Source organism: Paroedura picta, chromosome 10, assembly GCF_049243985.1.
Source record: "Paroedura picta isolate Pp20150507F chromosome 10, Ppicta_v3.0, whole genome shotgun sequence".
Classification (NCBI taxonomy): domain Eukaryota; kingdom Metazoa; phylum Chordata; class Lepidosauria; order Squamata; family Gekkonidae; genus Paroedura; species Paroedura picta.
Window position 1 is genome coordinate 4,370,322 of NC_135378.1, and position 19,897 is coordinate 4,390,218.

At 46.7% G+C, this 19,897-nt stretch overlaps 1 protein-coding gene across 5 annotated transcripts in view; it reads left to right on the top strand.

Moving 5' to 3' along the window:
- EVC2 (EvC ciliary complex subunit 2) overlaps positions 1–19,897 on the top strand; it is a 90,699-nt gene that overhangs the window by 55,308 nt on the left and 15,494 nt on the right. For all 5 annotated transcript variants that reach the window (XM_077300720.1, XM_077300723.1, XM_077300721.1 and 2 more), the window contains exons 13-15: positions 4,761–4,920; positions 11,689–12,146; positions 15,270–15,474. In XM_077300720.1, the coding sequence (XP_077156835.1) occupies positions 4,761–4,920; positions 11,689–12,146; positions 15,270–15,474 (823 nt within the window). The remainder of the gene's footprint in view (positions 1–4,760; positions 4,921–11,688; positions 12,147–15,269; positions 15,475–19,897) is intronic.

The following is a 19,897-nucleotide window of genomic DNA, read 5'->3' on the forward strand; positions in this document are numbered from 1 at the left end:
TTGATGAGCAGTCCCTCCACCCCCTCATCTAGATCATTAATAAATATGTTAAAAAGTACCGGACCGAGCATCGAGCCCTGAGGTACCCCCTACTCACCTCCCTCCAGTCTGATGAAACACCATTGACAACAACTCTTTGAGTGCGGTTCTCTAACCAATTCCCTATCCACCTAAATATCTGAAAATCCAGATTGCAGTCCTTCAATTTATCCATCAGAAACATCATAGGGAACCTTATCGAAAGCTTTACTAAATCCCAAGTAAACTACATCAACCGAATTTCCACAATCCAGCAAACCTGTTATTCGGTCAAAAAAGGAAACCAGGTTGGTCTGACAGGACCTGTTGGAGACAAATCCATGCTGACTTCCTTGGATCACCAAATTGTCCTCCAGATGTTTGCAGATCGCTCCCTTTAATATCTGCTCCATTATCTTCCCCACAACAGAGGTCAGACTCACTGGTCTGTAGTTTCCCGGGTTATCCTTCCTCCCTTTTTTGAAGATCAGAATAAAATTTGCTCTCTTCCAGTCCTCCGGGACATCTCCAGTCCTTAAAGAGGTCCTGAAGATGATGGACAAGGGCTGTGCAAGTTCTCCGGAAAGTTCTTTGAGCACTATCGGGTGCATTTCATCTGGCCCAGGGGATTTGAACTCATCCAGTACAGCTAAATGCCTCTCGACAAACTCTCTGTCCATGTCAACCTGCCACCCAGACACTATCCCTTGGCTACTGCCATCTCTAGATGTGCCTAAACCCTTTGACCTGTGGGAAAAAACAGATGTAAAATAGGCGGTGAGCCTTTCTGCTTTCTCTGCATCCTCTCTTAGTGTTTGTCCATCTGCACCCAACAGTGGGCCTATTGCCTCCTTTCCTTTACGTTTCCTCCTCACATAACTGAACATTTTTTTCTTGTTACAGTGGGCTTCTCTGGCCAATCTTAGCTCACTCTCAGCTTTGGCCTTTCTGATGATGGATCTACAGTGCCTAGTAACCTGTGGGTGCTCTTCTTTAGAGCTCTGTCCTTCCATTTCCTGAACATTTCGCTTTTCTTTCTTAATTCTTCTTGAAGTTCTCTGTTCATCCAAATAGGCTTCTTAGAGCTCCTGCAGTGTTTTTTTATCTTTCTTTGATAGTCATAGATTGAGTATGCAATAACTCTTTTTTGAGTAGCGCCCACCCTTCACATGCTCCCTTCCCTTCCCTGAACCTCTTGACCAACAAGAGGATGTGGATGCTGCACTTTGTGAGCAGCTTGGGAAAATATCCAAGCGGCAGGACCTTGTAATAATGGGTGACTTCAATTTCCCAGATGTGTGCTGGGGGAAAAACTCTGCAAAGCGTCCTCAGTCATGCAACTTTCTGACCTGCCGCTGACAATTTCATTTATCAAATGGTAGATGAACCCACAAGATGTTCAGCCATGCTGGACTTAATACTGGCCAACAGGCAAGAGTTGGTGGATGGCGTGAAGGAGTGCGGTTCTCTAACCAATTCCCTATCCAGATTGCAGTCCTTCAATTTATCCATCAGAACATCATGGGGAACCTTATCAAAAGCTTTACTAAAATCCAAGTAAACGACATCAACCGAATTTCCACGATCCAGCAAACCTGTCACTTGGTCAAAAAAGGAAACCAGGTTGGTCTGACAGGACCTGTTGGAGACAAATCCATTCTGACTTTCTTGGATCACCAAATTGTCCTCCAGATGTTTGCAGATCGCTCTCTTTAATATCTGCTCCATTATCTTCCCCACAACAGAGGTCAGACTCACTGGTCTGTAGTTTCCCGGATCATCCTTCCTCCCTTTTTTGAAGATCAAATGTTTGCTCTCTTCCAGTCCTCCGGGACATCTCCAGTCCTTAAAGAAGTCCCTAAGATGATGGACAAGGGTTCTGCAAGTTCTCCGGAAAGTTCTTTGAGCACTCTTGGGTGCATTTCATCCGGCCCAGGGGATTTGAACTCATCCAGTGCAGCTAAATGCCTCTCAACAACCTCTCAGTCCATGTCATCCTGCCACCCAGACACTGTCTCTTGGCTATGGCCATCTCTGTGCCTAAACCCTTTGACCTGTGGGAAAAAAACAGATGTAAAATAGGTGCTGAGCCTTTCTGCTTTCTCTGCATCCTCCATTAGAGTTTGTCCATCCGCACCCAATAGTGGGCCTATTGCCTCCTTTACTTTACATTTGCTCCTCACATAACTGAAAAATCTTTTCTTGTTACAGTGGGCTTCCCTGGCCAATCTTAGCTCACTCTCAGCTTTGGCCTTTCTGATGATTGATCTACAGTGCCTAATAACCTGTAGGTACTCTTCTTTAGAGCTCTGCCCTTCCCTCCATTTCCAGAACATTTTCCTTTTCTTTCTTAGTTCCTCTTGAAGTTTTGTGTTCATCCAAATAGGCTTCTTAGAGCTCCTGCAGTGTTTTGGTCTTTCTGGGATAGTCATGGATTGAGCATGCAATAACTCTTGTTTGAGTAGCGCCCACCCTTCACATGCTCCCTTCCCTTCCAGCATTCTCGTTTATGGTATGACACTCATCATGTCTCTGAGTTTATAAAAATGTTTGCCTTACGAAAGTCCAACATCCGCGTCTGGCTACAAGCTTCCTTGCCTCCCCATCTCAAAAGGACATGGTCACTTCCCCCTAGGGTCCCCACCTCCTTCACCTCATCCACCAACTCTTGCCTGTTGGTCAGTATTAAGTCCAGTATGGCTGAAACTCTTGCGGGTTCCTCTACCATTTGATAAATAAAATTGTCAGCCAGGCAGGTCAAAAAGTTGCATGACTGAGGATACTTTGCAGAGTTTGTTTCCCAGCACACATCTGGGAAATTGAAGTCACCTATGATGACAAGGTCCTGCCGCTTGGATATTTTCTTAAGCTGCTCACAAAGTGCAGCATCCACATCCTCTCGTTGGTCAGGCGATCGGTAGCAGACACCAAACACCACACTGTTTGTTTTCCCCTCGCTTATTTTCACCCAGATGCTTTCCACTGTAGATATACTCTCCTTCACTAGAATTTCCTGACAGGTAAGCCCTTTCCTCACATACAGTGCCACTCCTCCACCTCTTCAATCTATTCTGTTTTTTCTGAACAGTTCATATCCATCCACCGTTACATTCAGTCATGAGAAATTCCATCTCTTCCTTCTTCTTGCCCATGCTTCGGGCGTTAGTATAAAGGCATCTGAATCCTTTTACTTTTGGTTCCTTATGAGCTGGCATTCCTGGTTGGGCTGCCCCCGATCGGTCTCCTTCCTTACACTCCCTATGTTGAACGTCTCCTTCCCCTTGTGGCTTCAGTTTAAAGCTCTCCTGATGAATCTCCCCAGGTTCCTGCCAAACACATTCTTCCCCAACTTCGATAAGTGCAGTCCATCAGGTGCTAGTAGGCCTTCCTCAAGAAAGCCTATCCCATGGTCCCAGAAACCAAATCTCTCCTGCCAGCACCAACTACGCAGCCATTGATTCACCTCCATTATCTTCCTCTCCCAATGCATTCCTCTTCTCCTGATAGGCAAGATTGAAAAGAATATGACATACAGAAGCAGGAATTAGCGCCTCCACTGTACGAGTGGTGAGTCAGGGTATATTCCTGGTGCAGAAAAGGTCAAGGTGTCTCTTGTGGGGAGGGGAAGGAGATGTGATGGTAAGCCGCTTAGGGACTCGATTAGCCAAAGAAAGCAGAATAGAACAACCTTCTGTTCTCCTTAAGTGGAATTTGCATGGACAGAAGTGACAGAACTCTTGATAAGAGGCAGTGAGCCAGAATGACATGGTTAAGAGCAGCGGACTCTTATTTTATTTGTTTGATTGTTATAGCACCTGTATGAGCATGTCTGATTCTCCTTGCCTCCTCTCCAGGTAGCCTACTTGGTGACCTTGGGTCACTCATACTCAGAGCTTCCTCAGACCCACCTGCCTCCCAAGGTGCCTGTTGTGTGGAGAGGAAGGGGAAAGTGAACATAAGCCATTTGGAGATTCCTTAGCATGGAGATAAATAGGTAAAATAGTCCCTGTGCCGACACTGGCGACCCCTCTTAGTTCCCCCCCCCCCCAGTGTGACTCCCAGACTGGATAGAGCTGGGTTTAGTATTGAGTGTGGGGCTGGCACAGCCTTCTCCCTCCCGGCCCCCAAGCTTGGAGAGAAAGCAAACAGGGCTGGCATTCTGGGCACCGGTCCTGCAAATGGGCCTGCCTGCTCTTGTGCTCCAGTGGTACTCCTGTGCCTTTGGACACTTCAGCCACAGTCCACAGAATCACCACTGGAGCACAAAGGCAGTCCTGAGTAATGAGGCCCTTTCACACCTGCTGAATAATGTACTTTCTACCCAAAGCAGTGATCATTTGCAAGTAGATTCTGGCATTTCCCACAGTAAAATCCAGCTGCAAAGTTCATTGAAAATGGATTGAAAGTACATTATTCAGCAGGTATGAACAGCCCATGGTCAGCAGGAACAAGAGACAGCCAGGTGGCTCAGGTGCATGTCCCTCATGGGTCTGTGGTTGAAGGCCACGGGGCCTCATCAATTCCTAACTTTCCTGCACAGGCAACCTCTGGACACCAGCTGGGTGTGACATTACAGTACTTTGTTCCCCCTTCCCTCCTGTGGAGAGAAGGTGAAAGGTCCTGGTTTGAATGTAAACTGGTTTGTAATGTTTTAATTCTTGTTTGTATTCAATGTTGTAAGTTGACCTGAACCCTCATTTTAAAATAACAAATAATAAAATATTTTTTCACCATCCTTGCAGGGGTTGTTGTTTGGCTGAAAATCATTTTGGGGGGGTCCTGAACGCAGCTCAAGATGAACTTCGCTCTGTTCAACAGAAGTTTGTTCATATTGTAAAGGAGGAGAAGCAAAAACTTCACCAAGAACTGATAGCCAGAAGGCAACAAGAAATGTTGCAAAAGGTAATATATATATACTAGGAAAAGAGCCCATTGTAACCCAAATACAATGGGTGCTAGAATGTGGGGGCAGAGGGAAGGACAGGGCAGCGGGCGGGAAGGAAGCGCAACTTATAGAGGAGGCGTCGTCGAGGGCGGGCGACAGCGGCGGGGCGTCCTCAGCTCCTAGGCAGGTCCTCGGCGGCCATCTTCGATTGCGGCCGCTTGTCTTTCAGAGCTCCGTTGTCGCTAGCGTGCGGCTGCCGGGGGCTCCCTGGCCGGCGGCCTGACGTGGCGGGAGGCACTTTGTGCCTCCTGCGGCGTCAGGCTTCACACCTGCCGATTGGTCCCTCCGATAGTCTGTCCGGAGGAAGGGGCCCATCGGCACCCTTCCTCATCCCGGACACAGCCCGCCTTCCAAGGGCTTGTGTTAAGATATTGGCATAACAATAAGAGGCAAGTACAGCCAAGCAGGGTAAAATTATAATAGAGTAAAATAAGCTAATATTATAGACTAAAATACAGTAAAATCAACTGATTAAAACATCTTAATTCTAGCTCGATAAACAGCCATTAAAGATTCAGCTATACACAATGTGGTCTCTGCTGAAAGATCATTAAGCAGAAACTGGAGTGTAGCTTCATCATTTACTAGACCTCTGGGACAAAGTAGAGGATCCAGAAGTTTTCTGCAAAGACTCACATGAAGTTCACAATCTAAAATAATATGTGAGGTTGAATCGGGACAGTTTGCAGAACACGGACACAATCTTTCCCTCCTTGGGACATGCTGGTATCTTCCTGCAAGGACACTTGAGGGAAGACAACTCATTCTTGCCAGCATGAAAACTCTGAAGGGCTGGACTAGTAAGATTATAAAAATAATTAACAATTTCCCCTCGATTTAATTGAATCCCCAGAGCAGCAGGAGAACATACACAGGGTTGTGCTGGAAACATTTTGGACTGTTCGGCCGCCACTAATCTTTGTTTCAAAAATTTAAAAATTTCAGACTCATTAAACATAAGGAAAAAATCTGTTGAAAATCCAAGTTCTACAATTTTAGTTTCAATACTGAGAAACCATGAGCTGCATTGTGGGTCCATCTTTAAGTAAAAGAGTAAGCTATGCGACTGAAAAGTATCTTAAGCCAAAATTTAAAAATTATCAGCCAAGCCTTGGTTTCTAAAAAATGTTGGCCAAGCTCAGCACACAGCACACATAGGTGAGCACCATATGGGTACAAAGACCGGTCCCGGTGGGTAGACCATTTAAGGTCTAGACCATTCTGCATCTGGGTCAGAAAAATGAAAAGCATGCCTACTGGATGGGGGATACGCTTCTAGGTAGCACTGTGTGTGAACGAGACCTTGGGGTACTTGTGGATTGTAAACTAAACATGAGCAGGCAGTGTGATGCAGCAGTAAAAAAGGCAAATGCCATTTTGGGCTGTATCAACAGAGGCATCACATCAAAATCACAAGATGTCATAGTCCCATTGTATACGGCACTGGTCAGACCACACCTGGAGTACTGTGTGCAGTTCTGGAGGCCTCACTTCAAGAAGGACGTAGATAAAATTGAAAGGGTACAGAGGAGAGCGACGAAGATGATCTGGGGCCAAGGGACCAAGCCCTATGAAGATAGGTTGAGGGACTTGGGAATGTTCAGCCTGGAGAAAAGGAGGTTGAGAGGGGACATGATAGCCCTCTTTAAGTATTTGAAAGGTTGTCACTTGGAGGAGGGCAGGATGCTGTTTCTGCTGGCTGCAGAGGAAAGGACACGCAGTAATGGGTTTAAACTTCAAGTACAACGATATAGGCTAGATATCAGGAAAAAGTTTTTCACAGTCAGAGTAGTTCAGCAGTGGAATAGGCTGCCTAAGGAGGTGGTGAGCGCCCCCTCACTGGAAGTCTTCAAGCAAAGGTTGGATACACACTTTTCTTGGATGCTTTAGGATGCTTAGGGCTAATCCTGCGTTGAGCAGGGGGTTAGATTAGATGGCCTGTATGGCCCCTTCCAATTCTATGATTCTATGATTCTAAGGTTATAACTGAATGTAATGCCTAAGTAACTAAAAATTTTTACTTGGTCAATCGTCTTGCTACCCAACATCCATTTCCTTGGAGTCCAACTCTTAGAAAAAACTAGAATTTTAGATTTCAAGAAATTGATCAGTAAAGAATTGCGCTGACAGTATGAGTAAAAACACTTAAGAAATCTTATAAGACCAACTCTTGAGTACGAGAGGATGGCTGTGTCATCTGCATATGATAACAGGGGTATTGCACAGGAGCCAGCCTTTGGAGGGTGCCCATTGATCTGATCAAAATTCTGGACCAAGTCAGACAAATACAAATTAAAAAGACGTGGGGCAAGAACACAGCCTTGTTCTACTCCTTTCGTAACCAGCACTTTGGCAGTTAAGTGGCCCTGAGCAGAATATTTAACTTGACATGCAGTGCCAGTATGGAGTTTCCTGAGTAGAAACAGTAAGCGTGGGTCAATATTAAGATGCTTCAGTTTTTCCCAAAGGGCCTCCCTTGGGACTGAGTCAAAGGCATTTTTCACATCCATGAATGCAACGAATAGTTTTTTTGTTCCGAGGCTCATGTATTTTGTGGCTAAAGATGCTAAAAGCAAACAATGATCTAAAGTGGATTTTCCCTTGGAAAAACCCACAGAACAATGAATATGAGAAGAATCCCCCCAGTTTGATGGGTGGAGCCAGGAAGCTTTGTGAATTCTATTCCCCAGACACCCCAGGAGCAAGCTGTGCTCAGGCACTCAGGCTTGGCAGATGAGGCCCCTGTTGCTGCTGCCAGTTGCTTCCTCCCTTCCAACGTGGGCTGCAGGAGGGATGCCTGGCACGAGCCCTTCATGAGCAGAATCCAGACTCCAGTACAGCTCAGACTTGCCTCCTGGTGGCTTCAGGTTTTGCCAGGCCCAGGCAGCCCAGCTGGGGTGCTGCAAATGATCAGCAGTTGCCCAGGCAAGGGCCTTTTCTGTCATGACCGGCCTGCAGAGTTCCGGAAGGCTCCCATGTCCTTGGCATTCCACAAGCTGTGCAAAGCTAGACTGTTCAGGAAAATATTTTAAATGTAATTTAATTTTACATTTATCTTCTGCCCTTCTTTGATGGCTCAGGTTGGATCACAGCAGAGTTCAAGTACAATATAATAAAAAACAAATTAAGCATAGGATAGAAATAAATCAAAATTATAAAATTTAATTTTAAGATAAAATTTAAATTTAAGATACTGTCTCCTCCTCCTCGCAGGGAGTTATAACTCAGCGAACTGAACTGAACTGAGGGGTGAGGAAACTATATGGTCCCAGAATGGTTCAGAAGCTGCTTCATGGAAGGTGCACCATAGCTTATCTAGCTCCCCCTGCCTTTTCTGCTTAGGCAATGCCATTTTCTCCCCCTGGCTGGATCTTTTCTGATCTTGTCAGATCTCAGAGGTTTAACAGGATCAACCCTAGTTAGGATTTGGATGGTAGACTTCCAAGGAAATCTAGGGTTGCTACACAGAGGCAGGCAAGGGCAAACCCCCTCTGGAAGTCTCTTTATCTTGAGGGTTGCCGTAAGTCAGCTGTACTATGTCTAACGCTTGTGCTTTGTTTCTGTAATCCCAGTCCTATTGCATTGCTATTACAATGCTGGCTGCGTTGATATTTATTGTGCAATCCACAGTGATTCCCAGTGAGAAAGGCAGAATATGAATAATGAAAATAAATAAATACAAGGATGAAAGCAAGAGGGACACATCTGGGTGAAGGAAGGTTTTCTGGTTGTGCTATCCACTTGCATGAATCTATTGGCAAACTGGAAGCCAGGCAGGCAGGAAAAGGGGAAAGAAATGTACAGACTTGGTGGGCAGTATGAAGCCTCGGGATTTGCTAGGCCTTGTGCTCCGGGATTCTGCTCCAACCCCCCCTCTCAAGTTGTAGCAATTGGATGTGAAGGACTCTGAGCTGGACTTAGGGGTGGCCTCCTGCAATCTTGGAAAAGTTCCTTGCTGTGCATACTTGGCAAGGAGGTCTCAACATTTTTCAGGGAGCTGCTAATTCAAGAATAATATATTTTCTTTTAGATGCTTAAAACCCAGGCTGGTGGTCTGCGGACAAGAAACAGAAATGAATTGCAGGCTTATAAACTCATTCTATCAAGGAAGAAAAAAATAAGGCAAAGAAAGAGAAAAGAGGAAGGGGGAGGGGCTTTGACACGTTCAGCCCATACGAACCAACTAGACTAGCTAGAAGGAAGTGGAGCCCTTTATGGAGAGTATTCCCAAATCCAGGGGCAGCTTGAAGACTAAAATGCAGGGCCCATGGAATGTTGCTGGGGTGGGCAGGCGGGCGGAGCTGCAGTGCCTGCAGGTGGAAGGGCCAGGAGCAGATCACACACTGATCTCTTCGTGGTCTGGAGCCAGTCCTGGGTAAGACTCCGCATTGTCCTTGTCTCAATTTAGCCTGACAGCAGGGAGAGGAGCCCCCAAGGCAGGGCTGGCACACAAGACAGATACAGCACCAGTATGTAGTCTGGTGTATGAGTGGTAAGGAACTTTGACATATGCCCAGTGAGGTGGCCAGAGAGCTGAACACAGGTCTGGAAGACCCTGGTGGAAGCTTCCTGTGTGGTGACCTAGGGTCTGTGCTTTTTGCAAGCCAGGGCTGTTGTGAGGGAAAAGAGGGTGGAGAGGAGAACAGCTCTGGGCCCTGTTGAGGAGAAATGAATAAATACAAGACAAAGTTTAAGCTAAGGGCACCTTGAAGACCAAGATTTATTCTGTGTGCTCATGAAAGCCTTTTCCCAGGATAAAACTTGGTTGGTCTTCAATGTGCAGCTGGATTGAAACTTTCTTCTGCTGTCGACCTACCTGAAGAGATAGTGTTGTGGCAAAAATAGGCACTCAGCAGTTGGTCTGTGAAGCAAACCGGTTTGGACCTCCAATAACAGGCCAGGGAATATTGGCATTTGCTCCTCCCTTCCAAGCAGTTGCCCTAAGTCTGTGGAAAGGTTTTCCCAGTGAGTTCAGGCTCTGCACTTTCCCCTCTGCTTCAGGGGTGGCCAAACAGTGGCTCCCCAGATGTTCGTGGACTGCACTTCTCATGAGCCCTTGCCATGGACGTTTGGCAAGCCACAGTTTGGCCACCCCTGCTTAAGGGATAGGAAGCTCATATGTAGACCGGGCTCTGCTCATTGTGTCTGGTGCTCACCACTGCTGTGCTGATTAGGCTGGGGAAAGTGTGTTCTTCCATGGCGGCTCATTCTCCTTGAGGGGCTTTAAGCAGGCAAAGAGCATCACAATATCAAAGCAAATAAAGCGGGACACTGACAAAATTGCTGAGTGCAAATTGGTTGGAATGGGCATATCAGGCTCATCTTCCCTTTGGTGATCTCTACAGCCACAGGCCTCTTGGATGAGGAAAGGCTGAGAGGTGAGATAATAAAGCAGCCCTTCCAGTCTGCTGCTGAAGGTTTGTCCCTGGATGGGAAACTCGGGGCTTACCCTTTTTGGGGGGATGTTTTACATGACATCGTTGGCATCCAGCGTTCCAGCAGCAAACAGCTACATTCTCCATTTTAAAGCAGTAATTGGGGACTCGCATAAAGTGAATTCCACCAACTATGTTGCGTGAGCAGGAGGAGAGCAACCAGCAACAACTAGTGGCCAGAAGTAGTGTGATCTCTGTCTCCAGCACCTGCCCTCATGCCCACCTCTCTTTCCCTTCTCCCTGGAATGGGGCTTTTTTTTCTCTTTATAGCAAGCTGCCTGGAGCAACAAATACGTGTTCGTCCATAGAGGCAGAACAAAAAACATTCCCACCTACCAGCTGGCACACAAAGCATGCCTCTTAACCCCTCTTAACCCCGCCACCCCAAAAGAATTTGGGAAAAAAATACTTCTGTTCATCTTCAAATGTCCAACTTCCAAAATGGGCTGGCACTAAATTATGCACTATGCATCTATGATTATATGCATAGGCATAGCAATGGAGAAGTTTTACTTTAAAAAAAAATCACTTTCCCTTTAAAGCTAGGAGAAAGCTGATTGGCTAGCTGTCCTGATGGACAGGCAGGGGGAGACTTGCGGGCATTGCAAGTCCCTCTCCGCAGCCATTTTAATCAGCTGTGCGGAGTGCCTGGCAGTGTGGGAAAGTGGGAGAAGAAAGCGAAAGAGCGAGGAGGAGGAGGTGAGAAATGGTGTGGGGGGGGGCGCGTTTTTAAATAGCGTTAAGCAATTGTGGTTGCTTAATATTATGTTTTTAGAGGTGCGGAATGGCCCTCAGAATGCTGGAAAGTGCTTTGTGCTGAATCAGACGCTTGTGCCCATCCACGTCAATACTGTCTGCTTAGACTGCCAGCAGCTCTCCAAGATCTCAGGCAGAGGCCTTTCATACTACCCTCTGCCAGAGGTTTTAACTGGAGATACTGGGGACTGAACCTCGGACATTTTGCATGCCAATTAGATGCTCTGACACTAAGCTACAGCTCCTCCCTGTTAATAAGATGCAAGCAGTTCTTAGCTGCTGAGGGGAAATTGAATGAATAAACTGATACAAATCCTTTGTTTTCCTGAAAAGGTATTTATTTGTTATAATCAAGATCATGGAATATATTTCTTGTTAAATCAACAGCTGCCTATACCTGTGCCTTTTTATTGTGGCCTTATGGAATGCCCTGCCTGAGGAGATCCCAAAACCTCCCACCCTCCTGGCTTTCTACCAGCTATGTAAAGCAATTAGGAGGGCTTTATTTTATTTCATTCATTCATTCACTCACAGAAAGAAGAACAACTGCCAGAGACATGTCCCAAGGAAGTTTTCAGAAGCCCTGAAGACCTGGCCCATTACCTGGCCCAGTGGCAAAAGATGCTGGTGGAGCGCTTCATTGGAGTAGAGGAACTCACTGAAAAACTTGATAATGAAGCCAAAGAAAAATTCTTCATGCTCAGACAGCATCTGACCGAGAGAGCGAGTGAGGAGATCAGACATATTCACTATGGATATGTTGTTCAAGAACTGTTAAAACTCAGTGTGCCAAAACTGTATTTGCACCAAGCAATGGAGGAGCATCAAAGGGAGTTGGCTGAGACTACGCAATGGCTGGAGAAAGAAGTTCAAGGGAAAATAATGGCTGCTGAAAGGTTGCTTCAGAGTAAGAGAGACACATTGAGCAAAGAGCTTCTGAACCGGATTAGAGAACAGAAGAAATTAAGGGACTGGGAACAGTTAGTATTCTTGTAAGTCTTTGCCCTGGCCCTTGTATTGGTTTTCTCTCCTTAGAAGGAGAAATCTTACATTTGCTTTACAGATCTATGGTCTTAATTTTGGTATTATTCTTCCACAGCATCTTCCCGGGCTCACAAACTGTACTGTGCCTTTGTTCGTTTTTTTAAAAGCCTTGTTGGTCTGAAACAATAGAACACAGTTTGATTCCAGTGGCACCTCAAAGGCCAATAAAATATACCTCTCAGTAGATACTTTAATATGCACAAAGCCTTATATGACCAGGTGCAGGTATCCAATGGCAGCAACCTTCACCATTCTTTCAAATAACCAAAGCCAGGGGAAGAAACAAGTTATAAAGTCATTTCAGTTTGAGGTTCAGGATTCCAGAATTCAGGTAAGCACAATAGTCCAGTTCAAAAAGTTAAGGCTTTCTATATTCAATCAAAATTGCACCTTATCTGCCATTGCATCCACATGTAACAGTTTCCTTCAAGAGACTTCATAGTTAAATGCCAGCTGTTCAGACTTAATCCTGCAACAAATCCTCATCACTTGTGTCACTGTTGTCTAGCCATGAGACAAGCCCTTCTCCTTTTAGCCTGAAGCTCTGCTCTAAGCATGTGCTTTCTCTCTAAGGGTGCTGGAGTGCAGGCAACAGACTTTCATCTGACTTTCATACAAGCTCTGGGCTGTGTCTTGGCCTGCTTGTTCCTCCTCCTTGTTTGTTGGTTTCTGCTGTCTCTGGAGTGATGGTGCTGTTCCCTTTGTCCTGTCCTGTTTCGGTGTCCTTAGGTAGTTTTAACATTAACACACATTGTGAAGTTAGCTTCAAGGGTAGTTGTTTTAAAGGATTGGTTGCTGTAGTCTGTTATTAAAAGCCTTGGTTCTGTGAGACCTGGACTGCAGGGAACGAATGCATGTATTTGTGCAATCCATAGTAATCTCCATCTCCATGACTAATAATATAGCATTTATATAGTGCTTTGACTGGTGATGTATCACATTGCATACTGCTTACAACAGCTCTGCCAGATTGCTACCCCTGAGTGGAGTCTCCTGAACTCCCTTCCTATGGACTTGCTTTACTTCATACAGTCTGTGATTCTGAACTGGAATGAGACTGAGGTTTAGAGGCTCTAGTGCAGTGGTCCCCAACCCCTGGTCCGGGGACTGGGATCCAGTCCGTGGATCAGTTGGTACCGGGCCGCAGCTCCCCCTTGTCTTCCTCTCTGGCTGCTGCCTCGGGGGCTGCCCTGCCACTCTGCCGCCAGCTCACCTTTGGTGCTCTCCAGCAGCCGCCATGGCTGGGGCTCCCCCTTGGCAGGGCACTGCGCAGCTGCTGCTGGCAGCGCCCCCAGTGGGAGGCGGGAAGTCAGGGGTGCCGGCAGGAAAGCAAGTGGAGGAGGGGCTCAAGCAGTGGTGGCGACTTCCCTTGGCCCCAGTAAAATTGTCAAGCATTGACTGGTCCCTGGTGATAAAAAGGTTGGGGACCACTGCTCTAGTGAGACCTGTGAATCTCTCAGAATTACAGCTCATCTCCAGACTACAGAGCTCAGTTTCCCTGGATGCCTTGGAGGTTGGACTCTGTGGTATTGTCTCCTAATGAAGGTTCAAGCCCTCTCCAGGCTCCAGGAGTTTACCACCCCCGAGAAGCTCCCTAAAATTAACCCCCGGCAATCCTAAGAAGATCCATCTTGTGTGGAGCAGGCATGCATTCTGATGTTGTGGTAAAGGTAGCCTGATCAAACTGGGGTATTCAGCACAAAGCACCATGCCCAGAGGAGGCAGCTGAGAAAAGCGGGCGTTTGTGCACAATCAGAGTTGGGATGCAGAGTTGGGCTGAAGCCTGAGGGGTCTCTGAGCTCATGTCCTTCCGCCCTGTCCCTGCATCAGACATGAAATGTCATTGTGTGTCATTTCATCTGCCCGGAGATTAATCCTGATGTAGAGGGGAAATGACAAACATCATTTTATGGTTGGCTACAGGGCACCGTCCTTCAAGGCCATGAGAGCCAACAAGTAGCCCTACAGATCTCCTTCATTTTAAGGTAGGACAGTTGTATTTCTGCCTATAATGGTCTTTGTAAAAAAATCACATACAACAATAAGAAAGGAAGGATAAGCTAGTAAAACTGGGTTTTATTCTCTAAAATGTAGTTCTGCATTAAGTATATCTGAGGTCTATCTGCGTTACATTTAGCATGTGCCAAATACAAGGCCTTGTGTTATCTGATCTGTCAAATTCCTTGAAAAGACCTGGGCCCAGTTCACGTATTATAGAGTCCACTTGGAAGTTGTGGACCATCAACAGAGGCAGTCAGCAGGCAGCCATGGAGTCCCTTGCTGGGAATCCCATTTGCAGGGGCATGATTTGGATGGGGGCAGTGGTTTGGGTGGGGATGAATGGTGCCTTTCTGGGTTATGGGAGCAGTGCAACAGGAATGGCTAGAGCCCCACTGTGTACTGTGGTCCCAATCTGAATCAGGCCCACCCAGGCAGAGCTTCCAGCACAGGTGTGATGCTGAATACTTGGGTGGCCATGTGCCTTTCTGGTGGACTGTGTTGTGCATGAGTCAGCCCTCAGTTTCAATTGGTCATGTTCCAGAGTTTGAGGCAGTGGGCACAACACAACCTCTGACCTTGCAGATGAAAGAGCCACTGAGAGCCCTCACCATCTGCCACCTTTCCTGGTTGCACACTTGAGTGCCCTAACAGCAAGCTGGATCCTGTAGCCATGATAGAGATGGCTTTTATCAAATTAGCCTTGTGTTGTTCGAGTGGGAGAAATAATTGGAATCTAACAAACAGAAGAAATGTTTTAAAATTTTGAAGTACGCTTTTCAGTGATTTGGTGTTGAGTCCGATGTGAACTATTTGCGCTTGACAACAAAGTCCAATAGTGAAAAGGTATATTTATGCAGACTATTCATTGTGAAATCAAGAGTTCCAGGAATCTTGTGGGTCTGTTAGAATAGTCATCCCCAAACAGCAAAGTGCTACCTTCTCATTAAAACCAATCAGATTGTCACACATTTTCTAATCATACAGGTTCTCTCCAGTTTTTTCTACGGGTGGATGTTCAGGACCTCTAAGGACACACTGAGGAATGTCTTTCTTTGATGTTTTCTTGACAGGAAGCTGCTTGGCTGCTCTCTCTCTCTCTCTGAAGCAGAATTGCTCCAGATCAAGCAAGAGTTCCACGGCTGCTTTTCCCAGATGGATTGCAGTCTGGCTTTCCCAAAGGTCCGGGCCAGGGTGTTGCTCCAGGTTTACCAGCATGAGTGGCGAGAACTGGCCCTGCAGAAGATAGCTCAGCAGACGCAAGCACTGAGAAGCCAGGTGGGCCTGCCCCAGACTCCAAGCCCCTCTTTGGTTCACAGCCTCTTTGTCTGTTCCCCGCTTCACACCCTTAAGCCAGGCTGTCTCAACCTGGGTTTTGTGGAACACCCTGGAAAGGTTTCCTGAATGGGTGGGAGTTAATTAATTTTTAATACAGTATTTGCTGGCGTATAAGACTACTTTCCCCCCCTGAAAAACATGCCTCCAAGTGGGGGGGTCGTCCTATACGCCGGGTGCACTTCAGTTGGGATAGACATAGCTGCCCATAGTGACCCATAGTACTGTAATGTAATGTAACAAACTCTATATTTTGAGCGGAAATGTTGGGGGGTCGTCTTATACACCCAGTCGTCTTATACGCCGGCAAATACGGTATATATTTTTAATATTCCTATAGAACAGTGCAGTACATTTAAATATCTTGGAATCACTTACAGTGAGACCCTAAACTGGAATGCCCACCTTGCAACTATAAAGGCCTCTGGTCTAAAAATCATTGGAGCCATTCTGAGATTTTATTACACCAGGGGAGGGTTTCTAGTTGACCCAGCTCTAAAGCTCTTTGCAGCCAAGGTCATTCCTCACCTACTATAGGGCACTGACATCTGGGGCTGGAAAGAACAAATAATTAATAGCTTGGAGCCCATTCAGAACTTTTTCTTCAGACGTATCCTGGCTCTTCCAAAAGGGTCTCCTGCAGCCCTGATGAGAGCAGAGCTTGGTTTTCCCTCACCCAAAGCCTGTGCCCTCTTAGCTATTCTGAAATCTTGGAAGAAAGACATCACAACCAAATTAGATTCTTTAAGCCAGGGGTAGTCAACCTGTGGTCCTCCAGATGTTCATGGACTACAATTCCCATGAGCCCTTTAAGCTCCTATTGAGCAAAGACAGGTCTTGGTCTGATTTTTTTAGCTCCATTCTTTCACGCTATACCATACCAGATGACTTATTGCATACATCAGCCAATATCTCTGTAAAGGTAAAGGTAAAGGTATCCCCTGTGCAAGCACCGAGTCATGTCTGACCCTTGGGGTGACGCCCTCTAGCGTTTTCATGGCAGACTCAATACGGGGTGGTTTGCCAGTGCCTTCCCCAGTCATCACCGTTTACCCCCCAGCAACAAGCTGGGTACTCATTTTACCGACCTCGGAAGGATGGAAGGCTGAGTCAACCTTGAGCCGGCTGCTGGGATCGAACTCCCAGCCTCAATGGGCAAAGCTTTCAGACGGCTGCCTTACCACTCTGCGCCACAAGAGGCTCATCAATATCTCTGATGTACGCTCAAAGCTGACTCACTGATTGATCACTCTTCAATTCAGCTATCACAATCAGCCCCATGGTATAAAACAATTTAAAAAGACCACTCTAGAGCATCATATTTGGTAAACATAACAACACGTAATCTTAGAATGGCCCTAACATCTTTGTGGTTTGAAATGATGCCATCAGCCATCCTTTCTGGGTGATATCTCCGAATACCCACAGCCCAACACCTGTGTATATGTGGAAATCCATCTGTGGAGGACCTGCCCCACTATGTTTTTGCTTGTCCCCTATACTCCAAACCCAGGGGCAAATTATTGCCAAATTATTACCAAACTCACACCCTATTTCTGATTTTAAAGTCACCTATCTGTTATCAGATGTCGACCCCTATATTTCATATAGGGTGGCACTTTTCACTCTGGCCACCAGGAAGATCTGAGCTAATGCATTTTTACAGGAGCCTCCACCTTGATACACCATTGTCCCCCTTATTGTAACTCAGTAGTCCATGTTTTATGCATGCAATATTGGAAAAATATTGTTTTATTCATATTTAGAATAATAGAATAATAGAGTCGGTAAACCGCTCCATGGGAACGGTAGTAATAAAACGGTAAAAGCAATGTGGGAGGAGAAAGGGGTGGGGTGAGTCCAGGATAAAAACTCGAAGGGGCCAATCAGGAGCCACAAAGTGACTCCTGATTGGCCTCTCCGAGTGTCAGTCTGGGAGGTGAGGAGGCTGGGGGAAGAGCCTTCGCCATCAGGAAAGGAGCAGGGCCGTCATGTCAAAGACGTGGCAACCCTGCTCCTTTCCCGCCGCTGAACCCAGCACATCGGGGGGGGGGGGGGGGGGAAGGCTTCTGAGCAGCAAAAGGAGCAAGCCTACCATGTCAGAGACACGGCGGCCCTGCTGTTTTCGCCGCACAGAAGCCAGGAACTCAGGGGGGGGGGAGGCTTCAACACGGCGGGCTTTGGAGGGGAGGGAGGGGGAGAGGAAAGGCTTTGTCCCGGGGAAAGGATCAGGCCTGCCGCGTAGGAGACCCCTTTATAGGGGTCCTACTCCTTTCCCCGGGATGAAGCCGGGGCCTCGAGGGGGGGTGGGAGGGGGCCCCCAGCCTGGTTGGAAGGGGGCCAGAGGGGAGGGGGGCCAGGGGGGCCTTCCTGCACCCAGTCACCTGCCTGTTAGTGCCCGCTGTATTTGGGCTACAGCGGGCCTTAAACATAGTCATAGAATAATAGAGTGGGAAGGGACCTCATGGGTCATCTAGTACAACCCCCTGCACTATGCAGGAGACTCACATCCCAATTGATCATGTACTGTAACCTGCCACCCCTTTGCCTGCATAGAATCAACCTCCCAAGGAAGCCTGTTCCACTGAGAAACCGCTCTAACTCTCAGGAACTACTTCCAGATGTTTAGATGGAATTTCTTTTGAATTAATTTCATCCTATTCGTTCTGGTCTGTCCCTCTGTCCCTCCACATGGCACCCTTTTAAATGCTTATCAGATCCCCTCTCAGTCGTCTCCTCTCTAGGCTAAACTGACCAAGTTCCCCCAATCTTTCTTCATACATCTTGGTCTCCAAACCCCTCACCATCTTTGTTGCCCTCATCTGGACACGCTCCATTTTGTCAACATCCCTCTTCAACTGGGGTGCCCAAAACTGAACACAATACTCCAAGTGAGGCGAACCAGAGCAGAGTACAGCGGTACCATCACCTCCCATGATCTGGTCACAATATTCCATTTGAGTATCCAAAATCCCATTTGCCTTTTTAGCCACTGAGTCACACTGCTGACTCATGTTCAATGTATGGTCTACTAAGACTCCTAGATCTTTTCAACTCTTCATCAGGCACATATTAAAAGTGTAGCAATTGTTCAATTTGTAATTTAGCAATTGAGGATAAGAAGTTATGTTATACTAAATCATCCTTTATGTCACATCTATGTCACATGGGCTGTTTTTAACATACTTGTTGTTGTTGTTGTAAGCTGCAAAGTCGTGTCCAACACATCGTGAGCCTATGGACAATGATCGTCCAGGCCTTCCTGTCCTCTACCATTCCCCGGAGTCCATTTAAGTTTGCACCAACTACTTCAGTGACTCCATCCAGCCACTTCATTCTCTGTCATCCCCTTCTTCTTTTGCCCTCAATCGCTCCCAGCATGAGGCTCTTCTCCAGGGAGTCCTTCTCATGAGGTGGCCAAAGTATTGGAGTTTCATCTTCAGGATCTGGCCTTCTAAAGAGCAGTCAGGGCTGATCTCCTCTAGGACTGACCAGTTTGTTCGCCTTGCAGTCCAAGGGACTCGCAAGAGTCTTCTCCAGCACCAGAGTTCAAAAGCCTCAATTCTTTGACGCTCGGCCTTCCTTATGGTCCAACTTTCACAGCCATACATTGCAACTGGGAAGACCATAGCCTTGACTAGACACACTTGTGTTGGCAGGGTGATGCCTCTGCTTTTTAGGATGCTGTCTAGGTTTGCCATAGCTTTCCCCCCCAGGAGCAAGCGTCTTTTAATTTCTTTGCTGCAGTCCCCATCTGCAGTGATCTTGGAGCCCAGGAAAATAAAATCTGTCACTACCTCCATTTCTTCCCCATCTATTTGCCAGGAATTGAGAGGGCCGGATGCCATGATCTTTGTTTTCTTGATGTTGAGTTTCAAGTCAACTTTTGCACTCTCCTCCTTCACCCGCATCAACAGGCTGTTTAGTTCCTTTGCACTTTCTGCCATTCGAGTGGTATCATCTACATATCTGAGATTGTTGATATTTCTCCCTGCAATATCAATCCCAATTTGTGACTCATCTAACTCCGCCTTTCTCATGCTGTGCTCCGCATACAAGTTAAATAGGCAAGGCGAGAGTATACAGCCTTCTTGAACTCCTTTCTCAATCTTGAACCAATCATAGAATCACAGAATCATAGAGTTAGAAGGGGCCATACAGGCCATCTAGTCCAACCCCCTGCTCAATGCAGGATCAGCCCAAAGCATCCTAAAGCATCCAAGAGAAGTGTGTATCCAACCTTTGCTTGAAGAGTGCCAGTGAGGGGGAGCTCACCACCTCCTTAGGCAGCCTATTCCACTGCTGAACTACTCGGACTGTGAAAATTTTTTCCTGATATCTAGCCTATATTGTTGTACTTGTAGTT